This window comes from Grampus griseus (genome assembly GCF_964374135.1).
Source record: "Grampus griseus genome assembly, chromosome: 17".
In the NCBI taxonomy this organism is placed as follows: domain Eukaryota; kingdom Metazoa; phylum Chordata; class Mammalia; order Artiodactyla; family Delphinidae; genus Grampus; species Grampus griseus.
In genome coordinates this window covers 47,136,592-47,161,798 of record NC_139011.1, presented here as the reverse complement: position 1 = coordinate 47,161,798, position 25,207 = coordinate 47,136,592, and the positions used below count along the sequence as shown (strand labels likewise).

At 39.0% G+C, this 25,207-nt stretch overlaps 1 protein-coding gene across 12 annotated transcripts in view; it reads right to left on the bottom strand.

Moving 5' to 3' along the window:
* LOC309835493 (uncharacterized protein) overlaps positions 1 to 24,992 on the bottom strand; it is a 126,009-nt gene extending 101,017 nt beyond the window's left edge. For 4 of the 12 annotated variants that reach the window (XR_014298005.1, XR_014298006.1, XM_082674989.1 and 1 more), the window contains exons 1-4: positions 24,834 to 24,968; positions 20,256 to 20,337; positions 18,203 to 18,293; positions 11,117 to 11,159 (exon numbers count right to left, since the gene is read on the bottom strand). Coding sequence is in view for 6 of the 12 variants with exons in the window: in XM_082674989.1 (XP_082531115.1) it covers positions 11,117 to 11,159; positions 18,203 to 18,284 (125 nt within the window). In the remaining 6 variants the exon portion in view is untranslated. Of the gene's footprint in view, positions 1 to 11,116; positions 11,160 to 15,720; positions 15,780 to 18,202; positions 18,294 to 20,255; positions 20,338 to 22,620; positions 22,685 to 24,833 lie in introns of those variants that run through there. The other 8 variants (XR_014298004.1, XR_014298007.1, XR_014298008.1 and 5 more) reach the window with 6 other exon arrangements.
* Between the last annotated feature and the right edge of the window lie 215 nt (positions 24,993 to 25,207).

Sequence of the window (25,207 nt, the reverse complement as noted above, 5' to 3'; positions counted from 1 at the left end):
TTTTACTCAATATGAGATCTTATTCCAAACACCAAAATATGCCTGTTTTTATTCGATGGTTATCATCATGAAACTACCAGCTAAACATCATTTAGAAAATTCAAAGCAAGTAAATTACTGTATTAACTGTCCAACTATGATTATGACTTTCCTCCACTTACAGCTGAACCTAATATAATGATCTGGTCAGTCTGACTAGGAGGATTTATTCATTAATTTACTCAAATGTTCTGAGGTATATTTTGAAGGACTTAAATTATGGTCTGCTTTGTAGGATCCAACAGTAAGGGTGCAGGTTTATCTCCTACAAGCTCTGTGACCTTGCCCAAGTGACTTAGCATCTCTGAGCCTCACTTTCCTAATCTGTAAAATGGAAACAATAATAGAACCCAAGTTGTAAAGCTGAAGGGAAAAAAAGTAATATGGTAATGTATTTTGGCACAAAAGAGCAGTTACGCCGATTGTCATTATTTGTGAATACTGTTGCTAAGATTATTGAAAACCTGTTGTGTGTTAGGTGCTGTTCAAGGACTAGAATTTTAAGACTGTTCTTCACCTTTATCCCAGTTTTACCTGCAAAGTTCTGCCATGCACTGGAAAAACATACTGGTATTTCTAGGGAAGGGGATCACTCAGGTGACATTTTTGTTTCACCAGGTATATTAAGTATACAAAAGTTATAGTGTATCTTTTAAGTCCTTTGGACGTCTATTTACCTTTCACTAGAATGATTCTAGTAGATCCTGATAGATACCTGAGACAAGGTCAGGTCAGTGATGTTGGTACCTTTTCTGGCTTAAGAGCATAGGGCAGAAACACAGGAAGAGAGGTCTTCCTTTTCCACTCCTGTTACTAAGAACCCTCTCGAATAATGACAATCTGAAACAGATCACTACATTGTTGCATGTTGTAGAATCAAAGCAGTGTACAAAGCAAAGAGCACTGGCCTCCATTATACTTGCATTTCACTTGAGATTCACTTTTCTAGACCGTGGAGAAAGCAGATGTTCCAACACTTTCCAGGTACTGGAATATTACCATCTGGCAATCTCCACCACTGCATGTTTGATCACACCATTCCCTGCAAATGGAATGCTGTTCCATCAAGGTCAGATTGACCAGTGCAAATACCTGATTTTATCGTACGGTCAGAACCAAATTAACTTACTGAAATTCTGCCCAGCTCAGGGTCTACCTTCTCTGTGAAACCTCCTGTGAGATCCCAAGTTACAAACAACTCTTATCTTCTTCACAAGACATTGTATACTATATAAATAGTAATTTACATATAAATATATGTATATGTGTGTGTATTTCTTTGTTACATTAAGTTACAGCTCCTGTGGTTTCTCTTCTTAACTAAACTGGACCCCCTTATCATCACAGTGGCCATGTACATCATTGTATCCTCCAAAAAATCCAGATAATAATATCATGGATTCAGTATATAGTTGTTTAATAGAAAACAATTAACTAACCACTGCAGAATACTAGTGTCTCTCAAGGTGTGTTCAGTGGATCATAAATCCTGTGAGACAGTCCATGAAGGAAAAGATTTCAAATAAATTTGGGATCTGTTGTCCACTACATCTCCTTATCAGAGACTCATAATTCTCAAGACTCGTAAAAAGCTCTGTAGCAAAGAAACTTGACTTAGTTTGACCCAGTATTTCTCTTACAAGCGTATCAGTTCTGGAGGTCAAGGACATTTTCCACCTCTACTACAACATCTCTACTGCCTAGTAGAGTGCCTGGCACTTAGTAGACACCTAATAAATATTTGAATAAGTTTCAACATACATTCCCCTTTTAAGCTATAGAAGAAAAACATAGTATATAGTATATTTTGATTTACTTGGGGAGAATAATAATATGAATAGATAAATTTACACAAATCATTTTAAAGTATATATATTTGATAATACTTTTTTCCACAAATCTACACAACTGCACATTTAGTGGTGATAGTAAACGAACTACATTTGCTTCTGAAAACTTGCTAAGAAGGATGGCTACTAAAAGCTACAACTTGAACCCAAAACAATTGATTTAGTTCATTGGTCCCCACTCCTTAGCAGTTTTAATATAGAAGAAAATAGATGCATATATTTCTTTTCTGCCATAATATGACATCACATAAGGAATGCTATGTTATTAGCTAGAAATAAGATTTGCTTTTGTTATTTTAGTACATTTGATCACATAAGAATAATTCTAGATTTTTTCCCCTCCTGTGACTCTCATAGCATCCCCATCTAAAATAGACTTTGGAGATTTAGATCAAATGTCATATCAATTGCCCTAGACTGCTTACTATGTGCTTCCACTATAGATTTTAACGTCAATAGAGAAAGGAGAAGGAAAAGTCAGAGGGAAATGAAACAGGTGTACGCAACACCCCTCTCCACTACCGACATTTCTCAGAATTCTGGGGGAAGTTGCATCTATAAGTGGAAAGTTTTTCACCATGGAACTCACGGTGGTTGAACTTCTCATGAAGAATTTTTTTTTTCACTACTGAAGAAAAATATGTTTGATTTTACCATAACTGAAAAGTTCTCCCGTTTCTACTTCTGAGGTTTGCCCTCAAGACTACTGTTTACCTAATGGAAGGGACTCCTATGCATGGAGGAAAAAGTGCACCATTTGAAGGAAAAGCTAAAGGAGTGATATATTCAGGTAGCTCCTCATTCCACCAATGAAAACGTACACATAGATTTTCCACTTTACACCTCATTTTCCACCTTATTTTCATGATTTTGAAATGAATATGTAGGGTCTGATGAGTTTGTCAATAGTCTATAATTATTAGTGTTATTAAAATAGAATACAAATGATAAGCCATATGTAAAAATGCTGTGTGAATAAACTGCTATACCCCAAATAATACAAATGAGTGAATGGCAGTAAATGCTAAGAGGGATTAACAACGTAAAGGTTATTAAAAACATGATGACCGTATTTCATATTTTTGTGTCTTTTTCTCTCTCACTCTTTTTTTTTTTTTTTTTTTTTTTTTTGGTACGCGGGCCTCTCACTGTTGTGGCCTCTTCCGTTGCAGAGCACAGGCTCCGGACGCGCAGGCACAGCGGCCATTGCTCACGGGCCCAGCCGCTCCGCGGCATGTGGGATCTTCCCGGACCGGGGCACGAACCCGCGTCCCCTGCATCGGCAGGCAGAACACTCAACCACTGCGCCACCAGGGAAGCCCTTCTCTCTCACTCTTACTCAACTCCTAAATAACTAAGAGAATATGCTCACAAATGGTAAGCATGTTTTGGATGTTCGATGTGTGTTTGTGGGGAAGAACAAAAAAAAATCTGCCTCAATTAGGTCAAATATCATACAAGAGATGAATGAGATTAGAGATGGGACTGGGATTTGTGTTAGTTACTCAATAGCTAACCAATCACAGATATGACAGTGTAGTGCAATATGCAAATATACTTTTAAACAACTTCTCTTAAGTTATCTACTGTCTGTAAAGACAATCACACTCAACTGCTCTGCACTTAACCCCAGAGCTTCTCAGTTAGAATCTGTTAGAAATAGGTACACGTTTCATTGCTTTGGCAACATTTACATGGCTCTGCATCAGGCAATACAACTGCTAAGATCACACTCTGGGAATTCAGGAAAGGCTAGTGTCCAGTTCTGGTCGTTCTACCACCCAACTGTGATCTAGGGTAAATTCCTGATTATAAAAAAAAAAAAAACAAAAAACCCTGAAGATGCTGAAACAGTATTTCCTACATCACAGGGTCGTCATGGGGATAAAAGGTCATTATGATAAAGTGCCTCTCACCCAGGAAACACTGATAAATGCTACTGATGCTACCATCATCATCATCATGACCGATCACGAACATATTGCCACATGGAAATTCAACATTCCCTGGGCCATTCACAACTCTCCTTTAAAGGACTCATATTCTATGTGGGGTCTTAACACCTTCAAATAACAGAAAATACAAGTCTTTACGCCTTTTTTTCTGTAGCTAATTTTGGCATCTTTCACCTCTGTCCACTTAACTGTTGGTTTAGCACATTCTTGTCACACAAAGAAGCTACTTCCCAAAGAGAGGAGCAATGTGTCAAGTGACAAAGACATTGAGTGAAGTCTTTCACATCCTAGATTGCCCACGGTACAGCTCAGCTGGTCTCTGGGTTGGAAGGCCTGGGTCTACTTTGCTCCTCTGTTACAGGGGAAGGGACATGGTCCTCAGCATGTGGTCTGTGAAACAGAGGCAGCTGCGGGTAGAATTATAGCACAAGCAGAACTGGCTTCAATTCTTCCTTCTTAGGTCTTTTTCTTCTTGTTCAGCTGTTCAAGGAACTTGCCTGCCCTCTGTCCCTGCCAGGACGATGTTACGTCTGCCTGGATAAGTAGGTCACCATTGTATATCAGGAAAGGTCTTATTTGTAATCATCAGGAACCAGATACGGCTAATTTGAGCAGAAAAGGAAACTTTTGGAAGTTTATGGTTAGGCCTCAGTAACTACAAGCAGACGAAACAACCGAAAGCCAAGGCTATGCTATTGCAATTATAGGATCAGGCCAAAGTGATGTTATAAGTCCTAGCTGGCCTTGCTACCAAGCAGGAACAGGAAACAGGAGGTTGACCCAGCACTGCTGGCCTTGCTTCTTTACATCATTTATTTGTAATTCAAAATCCAAGAGAGGGGTGCAGTTGGCCAACCCGAGGTCGCCCGACTATTTTCCATCTGTAAGGGAGACTGAGCATGTGAGTAAACAGTGTACCTGACATGTTCAGCTTGTATAACGAGAGGAAGGCTCTGTTTCTCACCAAGACCCACAAAGTGGAAAATTCCCCAAAGAGAAAGGAATTTCAGATCAGATGCTTGAAAAGTTGAAAACAACAACAACAACAAACAAATGCAGATGTGGAATTAAAGACATGGAGTCATTAAGAACCTCTATGTGGAGTGATTCAGACCTGAGTTCACATCTGGAGCAAGCTACTCAATCTTGCTGAGCTTCAATTTTCTCTAAAGGAAACAACGTGGAAGATGATATCCACATGTAACTTGTGGTACACATGAAGGAGGGTAGTACAGTATATGATGCCTGGCACATCCTATGCATTTTCTAAAACTACTAGTAGTACTATTATTATTGTTACTTATTATACAATTTACTGTAGAAATTAACAGGGAGAGTATTAATAAATGTTAATATAGTGCTAAGTGTCACATTTATGATCTCAGCTAAATATTTGTTGATTCAACAAACATTCCACATATCAGAAAATAACCTGTTAGTATATATATATATATATATATATTTTTTTTTTTTTTACAGAAGAAAAGAAACCCTGAGGCTTAGAAAGTGTAAACAATGTACCAAAAGTCACTCATTTAAGAGGTAATGCAATATTATTCAGCCTTAAAAAAATGAAGGAGATCCTTTCATTTGTGACAATATAGATGAAACAGGAGTGCATTATGCTGATGAAATAAGCCAGACAGGATAAATACGAATGATATCATTTATATATGGAATCTAAAAAGAAAAAAAGCCACACTCATAGAAACAGAGTAGAAAACTGGTTGCCAGGGGCTGGGGTGTGAGTGGGGAAAAGAGGGGAAGACTGGTAAAAGGGTACAAACTTTCAGCTGCAGGATGAATAAGGTCTGAGGATCTACTGTATAACATAGTTACTACAGTCAATAATACTGTATTGTATAACTAACATTTTCTGAGAGAATAGAACTTAAGTGTTCTCACCCAAAAAAGAAAAAAAGGAAAAAGGTGTCATGAGCTGTTAGATGTATTAATTAACGTGATGGGAAGGATCCTTTTGCAATGCATATGTATATCAAATCATCATGATATACTCTTTGACTATCTCACAATTTTGTCAATTATACCTCAATAAAACAGGAAAAAAAGAGGTAATAAAGATGAGATTCCAATCCAGGATTATCTAGCTCAAAAAACTACACTCTTAACCATTACAATATAGTATCCATCCATATGTTGTAACTGTAAAATGCTTAACACAAAGGAAACGTTAACTAAATGGTAGCTATTCTAACTCTAATGCTTACTAGATATTAGTTATGTGGTATGCTTTACTTCTAACTACAAGGGTATAAGGTGCAAAGTCTTGCTACAGAACATAAAAGCCCCTGTGGTACCCTGTAGGATCTCTCATCTCTCAACCCAGAGTCTCCTCAAGTTGGAGGTCTTTACCCCATTTATAATGTGGGAATAATGCCTTTCCCACATTTGCACTGGGCATGAAAATCCATACTTCCAGGTGTATACGGAACCTCCACTTAGCTCCTCGTCACCTTGGAATCACCACACCAAAGATCATTTATTCCATTAATATAAATGATGTAGGGATAGAAGTACAGAATATACAGAGAGTGTTGGAGGAATCCAAACAACAAGTCCTCCACTCTCAAAACAAATTTTAGAGTTCCAAAAGTAAAGAGCAATGTTTGGAAATAAAACTAAAAATGAAACTAACATCTACAATTAGCCAAGTATTTATTATGGGCCAGGCTACTTACTAGGAACTTGATAAACATTACAGCTCATCTTCCTGCAGTCCTTCAAAGCATATAATATTGTTTCTATTTCATAGAGAAGAAAATTGTATCTAAGCAGGTTAGTGATTAGCCCAAGACCACAGGGCTAGGCTGTAAGAAAAGAAGGCCAAGTTTCAGTGGTCAAAATGGTGATGGATGGTATAACTAGAAGATACGGCTAATCAAATAAAAATATTCAAAATGGTCCTAATGTATTATTAGGATTTCTTTAGAATAACTTGGGTGCCTTAGTGAATACAGTAGTGGTAGGCACTACAGTCTCTTTAATTTGCTAATCATACAAATCTACTTTAATATTCTTGGTGACAAGGAGCTAACTACCGATAAGACAGCTTCTTCAGTTTTGGGGCTACTCCAGGGTGAAATGCCGGAACGTCTTACTGCCTGCCTGCAATGTTACCTAGTTCTACCAGGGGGAATAAAGCAGAACAAGTAGCCACTGTTCTTGACAAATGGATACAGTTTCAGTTTTTCAAACTATGAGTGTCAGATTCATTCATTGTATCAGATAGATCTGTCAAATGGCTTTGCCCATTTACTAATGGATGGCACACTGCAGACACACGTTGGGTCAAAGGACTCAATGTCACCTCATTGATACTGTCATCAATATAATTTGTATTGGCATTTTGTCTCACCCTGACTTTAAGGACTATGTGAGGAGATCCAAGTCTCCAGACCATGGACTGATCACCTCTGCTTGACACAGTATTCTCTGCTCATTTTCAGAGGGGACCAAGGATGAGCTCTTGTACTTCTGAGTCTATTCACCCTACCTGGCAACACATACTAGCTGGGCTGATTGGATCAAGCAGGAGCCCCAGAGTTTAAATTTCCAGCTGCATTGGAGGAAACAGAGGCTATGCCCCAATCCCATAACCCCTCACTTCTTACTGCTAGCCTATCCTAGGCTGTTCTTGCTGATAGGAGTACTTCATGATAAAAATTAATTTTGCTTACCTGATGGCAGTCACACAACCTCAAATGCCATTTTTATAAATAAGGCAACCACCAATGGAGTGTGATTTAGGGTTTTTTCTTCTGTAGACCCTGCCTACCCTATAAAATCTCCCATTACTGCATCATGGAGACTATAATCCCTTTCCGAGGGAATAGATTCTTTCCAACCATAAGATGAAATAAGAACTTACATTTCCATACTGCCCAAAAGGAAATACATTGATTACAAAATGCAGGAGAATGACTGATTTTCCACATTTGTTGTGTTCATTAAAGGGTTTTTGAATAGACTTGACAGTATTAAAGAAGTTCAACACACACAAAATAAAAATAAATGAAGAGAAAAAAATTGCATTTACAACAAACAACAAAATAAACACATTGATATATAAAAGGTTGTTATACATCGATGAAAACTAGATGTCTAAAGTCACAAACTAAAAAGTATTAACAGCCAATAAGGGTATGAAAATATGTTCAACCTTGCTATTATTAAAGAAATACAAATAAAATAATTCAGGTGTCATATTTTACTGACTAGAATGACAAAGTTTTAAAAAACTTGATAATACTGGTATTGATATTGATAATACTGGTACTGATGAGTGTGTGTAAGAAACCACATTGGATGTTAAATTCTTGGTAGAAATAAAAAGCACGGTAACCTTTCTGGAAGACAATATGTCAGTATGTACCAGAACTGACAACCAGCCATTCAAGTTCTAGAAGTCCATTCTAAGGAAATAAACAAATGCTCAAAGACATATGAACAAGGATGCTTGTCTCATTGTTTAGCAAAGCAAAACAGGAATAATCTAAATGTTGAACAGTAGGGACTGGTTAAATAAATAATAGAATGCTGTTCAACCATTAAAAATGATGCTGCAGATTTTTATTAGGTGATGAGTAATCATACTTATATTACTAAATAAAAATGTTATAGAACTGTTTTGTAGTTTGATATAATAATTAAAGGTATTTTATACTTGCATTGTATTTATATGCACCCCGTCACAAAAAAGTTTCAAAAGATACCCTCAAAAATGTTACAGAGATGATTTATCAGAAATGGGATTTTGAGTTATTTTTCCTTTTTTCTTTAAATCCTTTCAATTTTGGAGTTTCTGCAATGAGCCTGTATTATTTTTACAATTAAAATTATTTAAATTTACAACAAAGGGATCTAAATTCCTCCAGTTTTCCATTTATTTTCCACCCTGGCTCAGGGTATTTGTGTAAAAAAAAAAAAATCAGCTTATTTTCTCTTTTGTATCAATCCAAATTTACTTTTCATAAGTTAACATTTTAGTCTGGCAAAAGGTTCACACAGGAAAATTGTTAAGGTCTGAGTATTCTATTACCTTTAAAAGCACTGGAAACTTTGAAATTATTTCTTTCAGAATTTTCATATAATACTGAAAGGCGGGGGGCGGGAGGTAGCAAAATGAAGGGAAATAGATAGTAGTAGTCAACTTCAATTAAGAAAAAGCAACAAGAGGCAGTTTGTACTCTTGATACGGCAGAAGCCCCATGTGTCAACTCATGCTAAAAAATGTATATATACACACACATAAATATGTTTGTGTGTATTATATGTATATGTGACACACACACATAATTAATCCACAGCCTTAGGCTAATCACTCATTGTGGCAGAAACAACGAGCTGTTGACTACACTTTAATTAGCTCCTCCAGCCTGTAGAGGCATCACTAGGACCAAGATAGGAACAACATTCTCCATCTCCGCTTGCATCTGGGTATGGTTCTATCCCAAAGAATGTGACCAGAGGTGACCTGAAGAGTTTATGTCTGAAGGATAACGAGTTGATAATTGTAGCTTGCAGCTTCCTCTCTCCTTTCCTTTTTAGGACGAACGTAGAGCCACTTGATGAAGGTGGTGGGTCCCTGAATAACTGAGCAGAAAACTGACCCTCAGACCACCAAAGTCCATACTACACTCCTGAGTGAGTGAGAAATGAACTGTCCACGTGTTGCTCCACTGAGGTTTAAGGTTTATTATTTAGTGTCTAACTAACGCATTTTTGCTTTAAACCTCAGTTGCCTTCTCTGTAAAATAAAGTCTTTGAAAAGGATCCACTGTAAGTTTTTTCCATTGCTTATGTTTTTATCTTAGTTTTTAATTCTCAGAAACATTGCACGCATTTTACCTTTTAAGTTAGTAAGTCTATTTTTTTTCCCACAAAGACAGGTTCTTCAAGTTATGGAGAAGTCATAGCAGACTGTTGCTTCAGTTTAAGATACGCATTCACATATGAGATAAGAAGGGTGAGGACCCAGAGAAACGCCTTTGACAGAGGGGAGTGAGAGCATACTGAAGAATGTTTAGTAATAAAGAATTCAGATGGGAGAAACGGATGGGTTACATCTAACAGATTTGCTCAAAGGAATTCTGGAAAGGCAAATATGTGAAAATGTATAGCAAAGACATGAAATGCCTTTTGGTCCCTAAATGGATTTCATTTCAAAGACGTGCATATTGCAAATACATGTACCATAACACTTCTCTGTCCACTTCCAGAATTTTCTAAAGCCTGACAGAACATCTGCAGAGAGAGGATGTCATTCCAAGATAATCGACTGCAAGTGACTAAATTAAGATAAAAATGTCCTTAACCTTGAACAGTTTTTAAAGAGATTTTAGAAGAAAGGAGCCCTCCAGGGGGTTGTATAACTATATAATTGTACCCTTTCTAAAAGGCTATTTACAGATACATAATGTTTCCCCTCCATTCTTTAAAGTAAAATATAGGATAAAAAAAATAGTTTGGGGATAATATTTGTTTGGGACAGCAGGCACTGCTAATCAGTACCACTCTCTCCTTATTCCTTACTACCAGAGCCCTGGTTTAGGAGACCCCATTATCCTTAAGGCTAAGGTGGCCAGTTTAAAATCCGAGCTGATGAGATCTAAGTGCAAGTCTGCTGACCAACTGTGGTAAAAAATTTGCTCTCTGAGTTAGACACTGCCTTTTTTTTCTTACTTAATTTCTTTTTCCTTTTCTTTCTTCCTGCCCAAATTGTTGGAACACTATTGGAGATTCTGGGGTCACTTTGAAGCTATGTGGACATGCTAGAGATGTGGAAGCTGGAAGAGTGAAGCAACCCAGTCCCCTGGTGATGCCCTTCAGCAGCTGGACTAACGCTAGAGGGACTATCTCCAAACTTCCTGCTACCCGTGGAAAATAAGGTAAATCACTCATTCACTTTCTGTTACCTACTAACTGATCCAGAACTCTAACCTCAGGGTTCTAGAACCCTTCTCAGTATCCCATTGTCATACTCATGTTCCGGACTCCTGATCATCAGACTTGCTTATAGCAGATGTATGGGGAGGGCGGGCTCTTCTGGAAGCCCTCATACTTCCTCCCCTACCCCCACCACACACAAATAATGATCTTTATGTCCACTCATCCTTCTATCTACACTCAGAGGCCAGGGCCCCCAGGAAGGCTTCACTGACAACCCTTTACTCCTCTCTACATGCAGAAAGGGTAGAGGTGTGGGCTCTGCAATCAGACTTCCGAGACTTGAATTCTTAATCTGTTACTTACCAGTTTAGGACGTGGGCAAAGTAGTTACCTTCTCTGGACACCCCTGTAAAAGAGGAACACTAAGTAGCACCTATGTACCTTACTGAAAGGATTAAATGAGCAAATGCAGGTAAAGTTCTTATAATTTTTTCTTGGGTCAATCAATTCTAGCTGCTATTGTTACCTTTGGCTAATTTAGGGCAGAATCCCTTTGCCCTTCTTAGGTTCTCTGGGCCCGTCTCATTCACAACACACACAACCGCATACTGCAGAGTTTTGAAAGGTGGTTCTCAAAATGTGGTCCCTGGGCCAGCAATATCAGCCACACCTGGGAACTGGTTAGAACTCTGGCACTGGAGCCCAGCAATCTGTGTTTTAACAATATTCTCAGGCAAATCTGATGCACACTAAAGGTTGACGACAACTGAGAACATCTGTCTCACACTCTCCTGGAGGCATTCACCAAAAATAGAGTTACAGGACCTTACACCTGACCAGCTGCAGAAGGGGTCTAGTAATTGCCCTGGTTATCATGCTTGTCATGATTTTTCAGCACATAAATGTTTGAGAATCACTGCCATTTTGAATGTGTGTTTCACTTGTCTGTTTTTCCAGTGGACTTTACTTCCTTGCCAGGGAGGTTTGTGAAGATTTGTTGCTGTTGTTTGCATTATTAGTTTTATTATGCTAATTCTAGAATCTCTGGTGCATAGTGCAATCTCAGGCAGGAAGTAGTGGCTCATTAAAACAGGTATTCCAAAAGTCTTGGTAGAACTTCAAGATTAATTCCTTCAGGAAGAGGTAAAATTGTCATTAGATGCAGATGATATGATACTATATAGAGAAAACCCTAAAGACTCTACATGAAAACTACTACAACTGATAAACGAATTCAGCAAGGTAGCAGAATACAAGATTAACATACAGAAATTGGTTGCATTTCTTTATACCAACAATGAAATATCGGAAAGGGAATGTAAAAAAACAATGCCTTTTAAAATCACAACCCCAAAAATAAAATACTTAGGAATAAACCTCACCAAGAAGGCAAAAGACTTATACGCGGAGAACTGTAAGACATTAATAAAGGAAAGTGAAGATGATTCAAAGAAATGGAAAGACATCTCATGTTCTTGGGTTGGAGGAATTAACATTGTTAAAATGCTCATACTATCCAAAGCAATCTACAGATTTAATGCGATCCCTATCAAATTACCCATGACATTTTTCACGCAATTAGAACAAATAATCCTAAAATTCATACAGAACCATAAAAGACCCAGAATTGCCAAAGCAATCCTGAAGAAAAAGAACAACGTTGGAGGCATAGCCACCCCAGACTCAGACAGTACTCCAAAGTCACAGTAATCAAAACAGTGTGCTATTGGCACAAAAACAGACATATGGATCAATGGAACAGAATACAGAGCCCAGAAATAAACCCACACACCTCAGTTAATCTTTGACAATTAATCTTTGACAAAGGAGGCAAGAATATATAATGGGAAAGAGACAGTCTCTTCCGCAAGTGGTGTTGGTAAAGTTGGACAGCCTTATATAAACCAGTGAAGTTAGAACACATCCTTTCACCATACACGAAAATAAACTCAAAATGTCTTAAAGACTTAAACATAAGACATGACACCATAAAACTTCTAGAAGAGAACACAGGCAAAATAGTCTCTGACATAAATCATACCAATGTTTTCTTAGGTCAGTCTCCCAAGACAATAGAGATAAAAACGAAAATAAACAAAGGGGACCGAATCAAACTTACAAGCTTTTGCACAGCAAAGGAAACCATAAACAAAATGAAAAGACAACCTACAGAATGGGAGAAAATATTTGCAAATGATGCGACCAGCAAGGGCTTAATTTCCAAAATATACAAACAGCTCATACAACTTGATGACAATAAAAGCAAACAACCCAATCAAAAACATAGGCAGAAGACTTAAAGAGACATTTCTCCAAAGAAGAAATACAGATGGCCAATAGGCACATGAAAAGATGCTCAACACTGCCAATTATTAAAGAAATGCAAATCAAAACTACCATGAGGTACCACCTCACACCAGTCAGAATGGCCATCATTAAAAAGTCTACAAATAACATATGCTGGAGAGGGTGTGGAGAAAAGGGAACCCTCCTACAACACTGTTGGTGGGAATGTAAGTTGGTGCAGCCACTGTGGAAAACAGTATGGAGGTTCCTCAGAAAACTAAAAATAGACCTACCACATGATCCAGCAATCCCACTCCTGGGCGTATATCCAGACCAAACTATAATTCAAAAAGACACATTCACCCTGATCTTCACAGCAGCAATATTCACAATAGCCAAGACATGGAAACAACCTAAATGTCCATCAACAGATGAATGGATAAAGACGATGTGGTACATATATACAATGAAATACTACTCAGCCATAAAAAAAAGAATGAAATAATGCCATTTGCAGCAGCAACATGGATGCAACTAGAGATTATCATACTAAGCAAAGTAAGTCAGAAAGAGAAAGACAAATACCATGATACCACTTATATGTGGAATCTAAAATATGACACAAATGAACCTATCTATGAAACAGAAACAGACTCAGAGACATAGAGAATAGACTGGTGGCTGCCAAGGGGGAAGCAGGTGGGAGAGGGATGAACTGGGAGTTTGGGATTAGCAGATGCAAACTGGTATATATAGATTGGCTAAACAACAAGGTCCTACTATATAGCACAGGGAACTATATTCAATATCCTGTGATAAACCATAATGGAAAAGAGTATGAAAAAGAATGTATATACATATGTATAACAGAGTCACTTTGCTGTACAGCAGTAATTAACACAACGCTGTAAACCAAGTATACTTCAATAAAAAATAAGTTAATTAAATTTTTAAAAAGATTAATTCCTTCAGAAGAACAAGTACTACACATTCACAAAAAAAGCACCCTTTGAAAGTTTAAATTTTTGAATTTCTTTGCCACTTCCTTAGTTTTGATCATCTTGGACAATATATTTTCAATACTGACTTTTAAAAAGAATTGTGTTTCAGTGTTTGCTATCCTTAGAGAGACAGAAACAGATAAGTACAACTAAATACCTGTTTTTCAAAAGTCTCAAAAGTATAAGGGAAATGAAAGTAATTATATCTTCAAATGATTTTGGGGTATGTTTCTAATTTCATACTTCTGATGCGATTCAAGATTAAAACTGTATTAAGACATTTGAGACATGCCGCATTGGTATTAAATGAATTTAATTTTGTGTAAAGTGGCAGAAATATTTTCTTCAGCAAACATACCTGCAGATATAAAATCACAACCATAAATCTACAAAAAAGCAAGCTACTGAATGAAATCTGATTGGTTATTTCCCTGCAGTATGGATCTGCTAATAATTTAATTTACTACTTGCTAACAGAAGCCAAAATTTAAATATACATATATATATGTCTGTGTGTATATATCTATCTCTTCAATTTTAAACCATTCATATATACGAACAAGTATACATACACATATATAACAATTGTTCATATATATAAACAATTTAAATTAAAGAAAGTACATCTGGTGGCCTATTTTTTCCCCCCGATTTCTAAAGAACACCATATTCTATTCTAGGCAGTGGAATGTCAATCCACGTTAAGGGTTGTTCAATGAGCATATCTGAGAAACCACTGGTTTAGCCAATGATGTACTTATTGAGGGAGGCCCTAGTGCCACTGTCAAGAGCTTATCCACAGGAGAGATAAGAAGGTACTTGTTTGGTTTGTGAAAAGAAGGAGTAGTGAGGAATGGCAGGTAGCTGCAGGCTGATGACACGTGATGTCCATATATATGTAGAACCAACACGCCCATAATTGCACCCATTTTCCATACCCAAATCCAAAGCCTTTATATCATTAATCCCAGGCAAAAATGGTAAGATTCATGTGTGTTACTATCCCACGGCTTCAAGATGCCTCTAAACTCATGAGTATGTCTTAGTTTTATCAGTGGAGGACAAACCAGGCTTCTATCACCAAGCCCCATTCCATAACAGGCAAACCAGTCCAAGACTTCTCTGAGTGCTGCAGGAGAGTCTATGGAAGGGGCGCTCACTCCACTGTGATGCCTAAAATGCCTTTGCACAGAGCAAACATTCAATACATGCTGAGTGAATGAATGAGTGAACTGGCTCATTTCAGGGAAATTCCATTCAACAGGCTGGCATTCCTTCCTACCCATCTTAACTGTTAAGCTTGCCATCAGACAAAAATTTAATTATAAAACGTTAGAGCTGAGGAAATTTTAGAAACTATCTACTCTCCAGAGGTATTACAACTTTAATTTAGTGGTAAAAATCACTAGGAGTGATTTAGGAGTCTATCAGACCTGAGTCCAAATTCCACATCTACCATATTTTGGTGAGCAAATAACTACTTCTGAGGCTCTGTTCCATATATGCATTATGGGATATCATAATAATACATACATTAATTGTATGACTATCAGGGGATGAAGTGACACAATCCATTTGCCATGGTCGGCTAAGTAATTTGCCCCAAGTAAGCACTCAAGACATTAGCCAATATTCATAGTGGAGAGATGAAAACAAAACTCTGGGACTGATGCCTACCCTAGTGGCCCCAGTGGTCATAATGACTTTCTTCCATTCAGCCTGCTCTCTTCTCACTAAGACTAAGGAAGAGAAGATGAACAAATTAGGAATAACAATTTGAAAATGGTTTTATACTCCCTGAATGAATGGAATTATAATAAAATGATTCATGAGTTCTGCAGAAATATGATGAGACTTTAGATCTTTATGTTAGTTCTCTACAAAACCAATTGATGGCCCTAAGATGTACCTTCCCACCCAGCCCCATCCTTACCAGGATCAAATATCATTGTAAATGGAAAAGTCAACAACACATAATCAACAAGCTAAGTTACAAGCCAGTGAAGTCTCGGAGCTTTGATAGAGAAAATTCAGATTTATCATTATATGTAAAAATAAGATGATGTGAAGAACTCAATCTAAAAAATATTACCTGGAGATCTATAATCTCTACAATAGTGCTATAAAAAGTAAAGAGCTAGAAATCTATTTCGATGGTTTTCCTTATAAGAAAGCACTTTCTGTATAACTTTTAATGTACTACTGATGAGAACAATTCAACAAAATTCAAATAAATATCTGCAGATGTCCTACGAGAAGAAAAGAACAGAGTTAGATGTGACAGGGGATAACTGGACTTCAGGATGAGTAAGACCCTATACTTGACCTCAATAAATTAACATGAAATACAGTGGATGAGTCATGTACAGAATGTCAGAATTCTAAAAGGCCAAGCTAAGTACCAAAAGGAACACGTGGGGATTCTTAAGAAGGAAATAAAATATTGGTTAGTTGATTACGAAAAGGCAGAAGGGAGTAGGTTCCTTTTGGCTGCTCTTTGAAGAGATCACTTCCTTTCCCCGCTAGTCCTGAGGCTACGGTGGCATGGGCAATAGAGGAATGTGGGGACTGAGAATCATTTCTACTCTCACCAGAGTGGCTGGAAGCAGATTTTCTTACCAGGATGTAGTAGTATGCTAATATTTAAGGGTTCTTGAGGTCAGAGAGAAGGGTTTGAATACTCCGGCTCCACCTCTTGCTGTGGGTCAAGTTTGTTACGTTTCCAACACCTCGGCGTCTTTATCTGAAAATTGGGGACGATGATAATGTCTCCCACCTGAGTGTGAGAACTATATGATACAGTGCATACGCAGGGCTAAATTTGGTGCCTGGCAAACAGAAAGTGCTCAGTACGGCAGGCGAGTGTAGTGACAATAAAGGCAAAGATGACAGGGGTAGTGCCGGTGTTGCTTCTGCCCCCAGAACAGGCTCTGACTGGGAGAGAGTTAAAGCACCTTTGGGTTCATGGGGGTTTATATATAAGCAACGGTTGATCAATGTGAGCTGGCTGTCCAAATGATTATGTGCAATCTAAGAAAAAAATAGGCCTCGGATCTGCTCAGCTACTTAATAATATTAGCAGCGGTAGTAGTCAAAGAAGCTAAATTTTATTAAGTGTTTATATGCCAAACAACGTGCTGAACGTTTTAAAAGGATTTACTCACTTATTACAACAAGGCTATATGCTAGGTCCTGATAATGTTATTCGTCTCTTTCAGATGTTGACTGAGGCTCAGAGGGGTTACAAAAGCACCTAAGATCCCTTTATCAGTACATGACGGAAATCAGTTCAAATCCAGCCTGTCTGACTTGTTCTTAATCACTAAGGTATGAAATTAAGCATGTTGCCCTTTGCCTGATTCTCCTTCCGAGGCCTGAATATTTCACTTAGCTCTCTGAGTGCAGAAGAGAGAAAATTCTCTCTCCTTGGCCCAACCTGGCATCAATACCCAACTCCCCTTCTCAAAATGGGTTGCTTCAATGAGCAGCAATGAATGCCGGGTCGTGGACCAGTCACCTTGATGACTAAGAGTCAGACACTAGGGAAAGAAAATGCTCTGTGACAAACCTACCCTTATACAGAAACAAGACAGAAATGGGGGGACAGGGCAGAAGATAATGGAATAAGGCATAGGAAAAATAGCACCTGGCATCGTGACAGTAATAATAATAATAGTAGTAGTAGTAGTAATAGTAATAATGATAGACTTCACTATGATCTAGGCATTGTATTAAGTGCTTGGTGTAAGTGACTTCATGTTAACATTGAAAACAAGTCTATGGGGATGAAATATTATTAACATCATTTTATAGGCAGGAGTATTGAGGTTCAGGTAATCAGGTAAATTGCCCAAGCTCATATGGTTAGCAAGTGGAAAGCAGAGATTTGAACCAGCACCTACACTCCTAACCATTATGCTATAACCATTATGCTGAAGACATAAGAATTCCAATGGTCTTTCCCCGTAACCCACTCCTGCACTCCAGACTTAAATAGTCCAAGATCAAGAGAGAGCAAGCTTGGAGTTGCCACTCTTCGGTGAGTGTCAATCATTTCAAAACAGTCTATTTGCTAACAAGATGCAGTTCCTGTGATAATCTTCTCAACCAGCTATCAAGAAACAGGAAGCAAAGATTCAAGTAACAGTATGTTCCTACTTACGAGGAAGGTGGGACAGCACAGTTGACACTGGGCTTAACTGTTCTGGAAAACGTGGTCCCAGTAGGCATACACGCTGGTACATTTTCCCCACCTACCAAATACAAAAGAAGTATTTCATTTCCATGTTGCTCTTCAAAGTTCCACCTCATTCGTGCCTGTCATTCATCCTCTGGCCTCTTCCTGTCTCCATTTCTGTACAGAAAGGTGCTGAGTCTCTGCTCTCGGATACGAAAAGGGTGTGTTAGGAGAGGGAGCCATGGTACCTCGATGTCTTTCTTTTTTTATCTTAATTCTATTATGCCAACTCCACTGAACTTAATTAGAGTGAATACAGAATTACACAATTACCCTCTGTTCTATTCTTCAGATGTTCTATTTTGATAAAATTTACGACATGCTGCTCTCCCCTTGAACACCAGATGAACACTAGAAATGGATGTGTGTTGACATAAAATCTGTTATAATTACAATTCAAGTATAGCTTACATAATGATAGTGTTAACATAAAATTATAGATGTGTAGAGACAACGTGGTCATGCATTTTTTAGTATAAGTACATGCTTAGACCAATATCTGTTAGCGGAATGAAGATGGAAGAGAATTTTGGTTAAGCCACAAAGGCTGTTTAAGGACTTGCAGATAGCTAAGGGGAACTCAAAGACCAGTAAGATAATATTTCCCCTGCCATGTTTTCAATTGCAAAGTGAAGGGAAGATGTGAAAGCAAGTACCCCTATGGAAATTACAAGACAAGTACATTTTTTTCCTTGAGTACCTGGGTAAATGCTTAAATTCTAATGTATATCAGTGATGCAAATTTTCAACTGAGTTTGATAAATCATAAAATAATAATTATACATATATGTATATAAAACTGCATGGAACTAGGCAGTTCAGAATTACTTCTAATTAAAGAGGTACCCTATGACAACTAACTTAAACCTTACAAAATATGGTTCCAAGTACCCTATCAGAGTGAAAAGCAGGAGACTGAAAGGTTTAGTGTAAATGTTTGTAGTCATGGTGTCTTAACTAAAACTACTGTGTGACAAATACTATTAAAATAATTGTGACATTTTATTCACTTTTACTGCAAACAACAAAACAAACTATAGGTATTTTTTCATTTCAGGCAATTATTTTAGCTAACAGTTATTAAATGTTTTGAGAAGACACAGTGCTAATTGCATTACTTCATTTTATCTTTAAAATAGCGCTTCCACGTAATTATTCTTAATATCTCCATTGTATTACAGTGTATCTCTACTTTAGACCTTTCTTCAGAACTGCAGACTTGTGTATCCAACTGTGTACTCAGCATCTCTACTTGGATGTCACGAAAACATCTCAAATCTTATACCTCCAAAACTGGTCTTTAATCCCCCAAACATGCTCTACCCCAAACTTTTTCCATCTTAGGTGACAGTAACCACACCTTTCCAGTTCCCCAGGCCCTAAATCTCGAATTAACCCTTGACCCCCTCTTCCTTTCCATTCTTGCATTCAATCTACCACGAAATGCTGTCACAACCTTCCCAATGTGCCACTTCTGAGAATTACCAGCCGCTAGCAGCCTGGTGCAGGCCACCAACATAGACCTCGAGGATCCTGTAGTCGCCTCCCGAGATTCTCCCTGACTCCACTCTCTCCCCACATCCTCAAGACCACAGATAGAGTTATGCTTTTCAAACAAGAGACAGTTCATGCCACACCTCGGCTAAAATCGTGCCCCTGGCTGCCTACATTTAGAGTAAAAGACACAATGCATGTGATGGCCTCCCAGGACTTACCCAATCCATCCCATCACATATCCGACCTCCAGCCCTCCTGCTGTCTCTTCCTCCCCACTGACTAAGTCAGCCAGGGTGGCCTCCTTGATATTCCTCCAAGCTGCCCGGCATATTTCTGCCTTACAGTTTTGGGACTGGTTATTCTTGCTCCCAGGGAGTGGTCTCCCCATCATACATTCTGACAACTCCCTCACTTCAAGTCTTTGCTCAAATGTCAACTTATAAAATCCACCCTGACTACCCTATTTAAAATCAGAACCTACCTGTACACTCCTCCAGCACTCCCAACCCAAGCCTCTTCAGTGAGCTTCACATCCTTTTCCTTATCCCGTAGCGCCCATCAACCTGTGACAAAGCATAGAATTTATTTATAACATCCGTTTCCACACGAGAGTGTAAGAAGGGAGAAAGCATGCAAGAAGGAGCACGCAGGCAAAGGCTCTTGTCTAATTTATTCATTGATACGTCCAAGCATAGAGAACAGGAAGATGCTTGATAAATAGTCCTGAAAAAGATACAGATGAGGAAACTAGTAGTAAAGCTCAGAAAGTTTAAGTAACTTCCTCAAGGTTCTAGAGCTAGAAGAGGGTCACAGTAGAATTCACACTTGGGGATGTCTAACTTCAAATCTCTTAGCCTCTCTGCTATCTTTTTTTTTTTTTTTCCTCCTTCTTTGCGGTACGCGGGCTTCTTACTGTTGCAGCCTCTCCCGTTGCGGAGCACAGGCTCCGGACGCACAGGCTCAGCAGCCATGGCTCACAGGCCCAGCCGCTCCGCAGCATGTGGGATCTTCCCGGATCGGGTCATGAACTCTCAACCACTGCGCCACCAGGGAAGCCCCTCTCTGCTATCTTAAGTCCATGCAATTCAGGATTTGTTTTAATCAGTGCCATGGAAATTCTCACTCCACTGAATAGGATCACTAAAGTGTTCTCTGTCTAGATTTATATATATATTTTCCATTTAAACAAAGGAAACAGAAGAGGGGAATTCATCATGGGTTATTGTGGTAGTTTTACAGCAATTTTAGCAATAATGACATTTAAGTAATAGTGATATTTAATGATAGCATAATAATAATAAAATAATAGCTCTTAAATGTATTGAAGACGAATCGCATGCTAAACTCGGTGCTAAAATATTTCCATGTATATTTTGTGCAAAATCCTTATGAATATTCTATCAGATGAGCTTTATGTGTAACTCCACCAGGCATACTTCTCTTATTCCGCTTTCAAAGATAAGGAAATTGATGAGAAGTGTGGTAACCGTTTGATCAAGATGAGACTGGTAATAAGTTGCGAGTATGAATTTAAATTCAGGTCTAACTCCAGAATTTGATTCTCAATCCATACATGAAAATTCTGATAATTCCTTTGATAAGGGTATGTTCTCTCCTGGAAAACATCCCCCATTATGTCTGCCTGTGCTCATACCTTCAGGACACAGTCAAGTTTGAAACATGATAAAAATGTTTAAATAGTGTGCTTTAATAAATGGAAATATCTTCATCTAAACAATAACACAAAAAGGCAGGCTGAGCCCTTTGAAGTGGCTTCGTTGCTCTCTTCCATCCAGAACAAGAGAAGGAATCAACAGCTGCAGAGTAAAGAAAGCATGAAACCCAGAGATGGAGGATTCTGTAAATGACCAATTACAAGACTATTAAGCCACACTTTCACAGCAAGAGGCAAAATATTCCATTAAACTGAAAATTCTTCTACCCCTCACTCCAAGGCCCACACAAACATTAATGTTGCATTTATTAGGATGTATTTCCTGTGCTCTATCAACTTGACTTTCAGCAACTGTATTAATACAGTCCTTTCGCTTTGCACATATATCTGAATGATGGATTCCATTACTGGAGTTTTGTAGAAGGAGTGGAGTGAATGAAGTAAAGTTTGGGAAGAGCCATCATAATCCATAATGATGGGCACTGAATCAGGACAAGAAGAAACCTCTCTTCTCATTTATTTGAATGAAAATTCTACTATATATTTATTGCCTCTGTACAGGGCCATCTGTTGAATAATGGAAAACAAGCATCTTTCATTTGGAGGTAGGATTTGTGTGCTCAAGTTTCGATGGGCCTGCAGAATTAATCTTGTTTTAGAAATGAAATAAAATGTAATTTCTTACTGTAAGTAGATGTGGTTAAGCAACTGGCAACTTTGATGTCTTTAAATCACTGCAGTTTCGGGGTAGGCAAATCTATAATTATTTCAAGCACTTCTTTATTGGTGCAACAATTGAGCAGTGTACATAGTGGTCAACAACCTGGGCATTGTCAGACGACTCTAAGTTTGAATCTAGACTTTGCCACTCACCAGCTATGTGACTTTCAGCTATGAGAATCACTTTCTTCAGCTTTACACTGTGGATTATTATATGCCCTTTGCAGAACTACTGTAAGAACTAAATGTATATGGGCACAGTGGCTCATAGTAAGGGCTCAAATTAGTACTGTGGTCACTACTCGTAGTACTGAATAGAACTTCTATTCTCATAAAGTGGGATATGTGTCCCTTTATCATTGTAATTTCATATCATTTTACTTTTGACCTTATAATTTAATAGCTTGATCCAAGAAACATTTAGCAGTAAATATAATTGAAAGAAGATTACCTGTCAAACATGAAATACTGTAGTATCAAGTGTGCTGGCACAATACTCTTCTCAGATAATTAACCTGTAAAAATATGTTATTGTCTTCTTTTTAATTGAGCACATTGAACATATATATTTACTGTGCCAATTGGCGAAAGGTCCATTAATTCATCAGTCTAACTATATGTTGCATAAACGTCTTCTAAACATAATCGTATATGTATTTTATCTGTTGGGAAAATGTGTTTGAGATTGTTCTTTTCTGCCTATTTAAAGTAAGAGGATGAGAAATAGAGTTAGGCTTAATGTACTTTGTACTCCATTATGCCATGAAAATGCTTCTGTGCCCTGGAGACAACAACAAAAGATTTGCTTTAATGACAAGAATCAAGTATGTTCTAAAGCTTCCAGGTAGGAGGCGTATAGGTTGCAGTTTATATCAGAAGTCTTTGCTCTCTCTCTCAACTGCATCTAGATGGGAAAGATGTGGTCACAAGTTCTTCAAGGTGATATAGTAAATGTTGGAAAAGAGGGGGGTAGGAGGCAGAGTTTTGAATATCTCAAACCTGAGCTAGAAGGATTTTATTTAAAGAAAATAGCGGATATTATTTTTCACTTAAGGAAGCAAACCTGACATTAATGTAGGAAATTAGCTCTTTTAGCTATGATGCTTTCAAATGCACATGGCTGAAAACAAATTCAAAACAGTCAAAGGAAATTTAAAAACAAAAACCAAACAACAACAACAACCTCAACAAACAAGTACTAGAAATTCAGGGATGCAGCCATATTCAGATACAGTTGGATCTGGAAGTTCCAGAGTATCAGCAGGGTTCCAGCTCTCTCTCCATCGCTCAGCCCTGCTTACCTCTGCAAGACTTTATTTTACAGAAAGTCTCTTCTTGTGCTGGATGGTCACTGGGAGTCCCAGAGTCATATCTCCCCAGCTTAGAAATTCCAGAGAGAAAAGACAATTCTTCCATTTTGCTCTGAGAGAAAAGTCCTGGGGAGCAGTCTGATAGACTTAGCCGAGGTCAGATGCCTACCCATGAGCCAATCACCTGCTTTACTGGAGTTCAGTCCCTGGGCGACTCATCCCCGGGGCTCGTGAGGAGGCAGGATGGCATTATCTGGCAGTTCTCCAAGAAAAGCCTGCTGTTTTTGTAAGATGAAAGGGGAGAGGACATGGATAATGAAACCTGTATCTGCTTCTGTAAAATCCACAGAATCTTACTCCCTGCCCTGTGTCGATGACCATGCAGTAAGCTGACCCAGGAGGTCATTTTTCCCACAACAGTCTTTATATATATGACTAAGGAACACACTGGTAAAAGAATATGGGAGAAAGTCTAAGTATGACAAGTCAGCTAGACTGATATTAACTAAAAAAGCTGTGTGAAAATATCCTTAAAAAGTTGCCCCCAACTCACTCAAAGTCCAAAGTTGGAGCTGGAAATACAATGTCATGGAGTTCGGATAAGAGCAGGTTTTCTCCAAGCTGAACTATGACAGAGAGATTAGAGACTTCTAGAAACTATACTTTTTCAAAGAAAAAACATCACATGAGAAAAATGAGGCCTAGAAAAATTAAATGACTTAAGCTAATTAATGGCAGGACTGAGACTAGAGTATACTTTGTGTAATTGGCTATGGTCTTTTTTTTGTTTTGTGTGTTTTTTTGTTATCACTTCAGAACGAGACAAACTTAAAGAAAAGAAACACAACCAAAACTCAGTGGTTGGAAAAGAGATGGATGTGAACGCCCACTTGTTTCTTACGTATAAAGTTACCCCTCGCAGTGTTTTGGAGGAGAAAACGCTGGCTCTTCCCAACGTTGGTTACATACACAAAGATTCCAAAGACAAGACAAGTGCTTTACAAACAAAGTAACTAGAACCAGCTCAGGCTTCCCCGCGCCGGGTCCTACGTTCCACGGTCAGAACCACCAACTGTATCCCCCCGGGTAACAAGGTGATTCAGGAAAGCTGGCGCCTTCAGAGAAAGGAGAAAACTTAGCCGGGAAGAGAGTCAGGAGGAAACTTGCTCAGCTTCTTGCTGGGGTCTGAAACGATCGCAATAGAGTCCTTAAACCCCTCAGGTTTCCCCAATCAAGCACCCTCGCCTCCAACCTGGGCCACCCCAGATCTGACTATCAGACGACAGAAGTCTGCGGACGCACGAAGAGCTGACCACCCCACGAGAGGGACCAACGCGCGGCCGCGCCCACTCACCCACCGCTCCCCGGGAGACGGGAGACCAGCCCGGGGTCCAAGTCCTGGGAGTGGCCGACTCGCCCCTCTCCGGGCCCGGCTCCAGCTCACCTCGGCGCGGCCCGCCTGGGCGCCGCCATCTTGACCACGAAGGGGGCCTCGCGCCGGAGGCCCCTGAGCGGGCGCCCTGAGCGGAGCCGGAGCGCCGGGGAGGCCCAGGTCGGCGCCCTACGTCCCCCGCGCGCTCGCGCCCCGTCCACGAGCGACGAGAGTCCCGCACGCAGCGCCCGACCCAGGCTTCCGCGGAACCGGCGCCCCGCGCAGCCCGCACCGCGGCTCAGGCGGCGCCGAGGGCGGCCCGGGCGGAAGAGCGGGCGCGGGGAACGCGCTCGGTA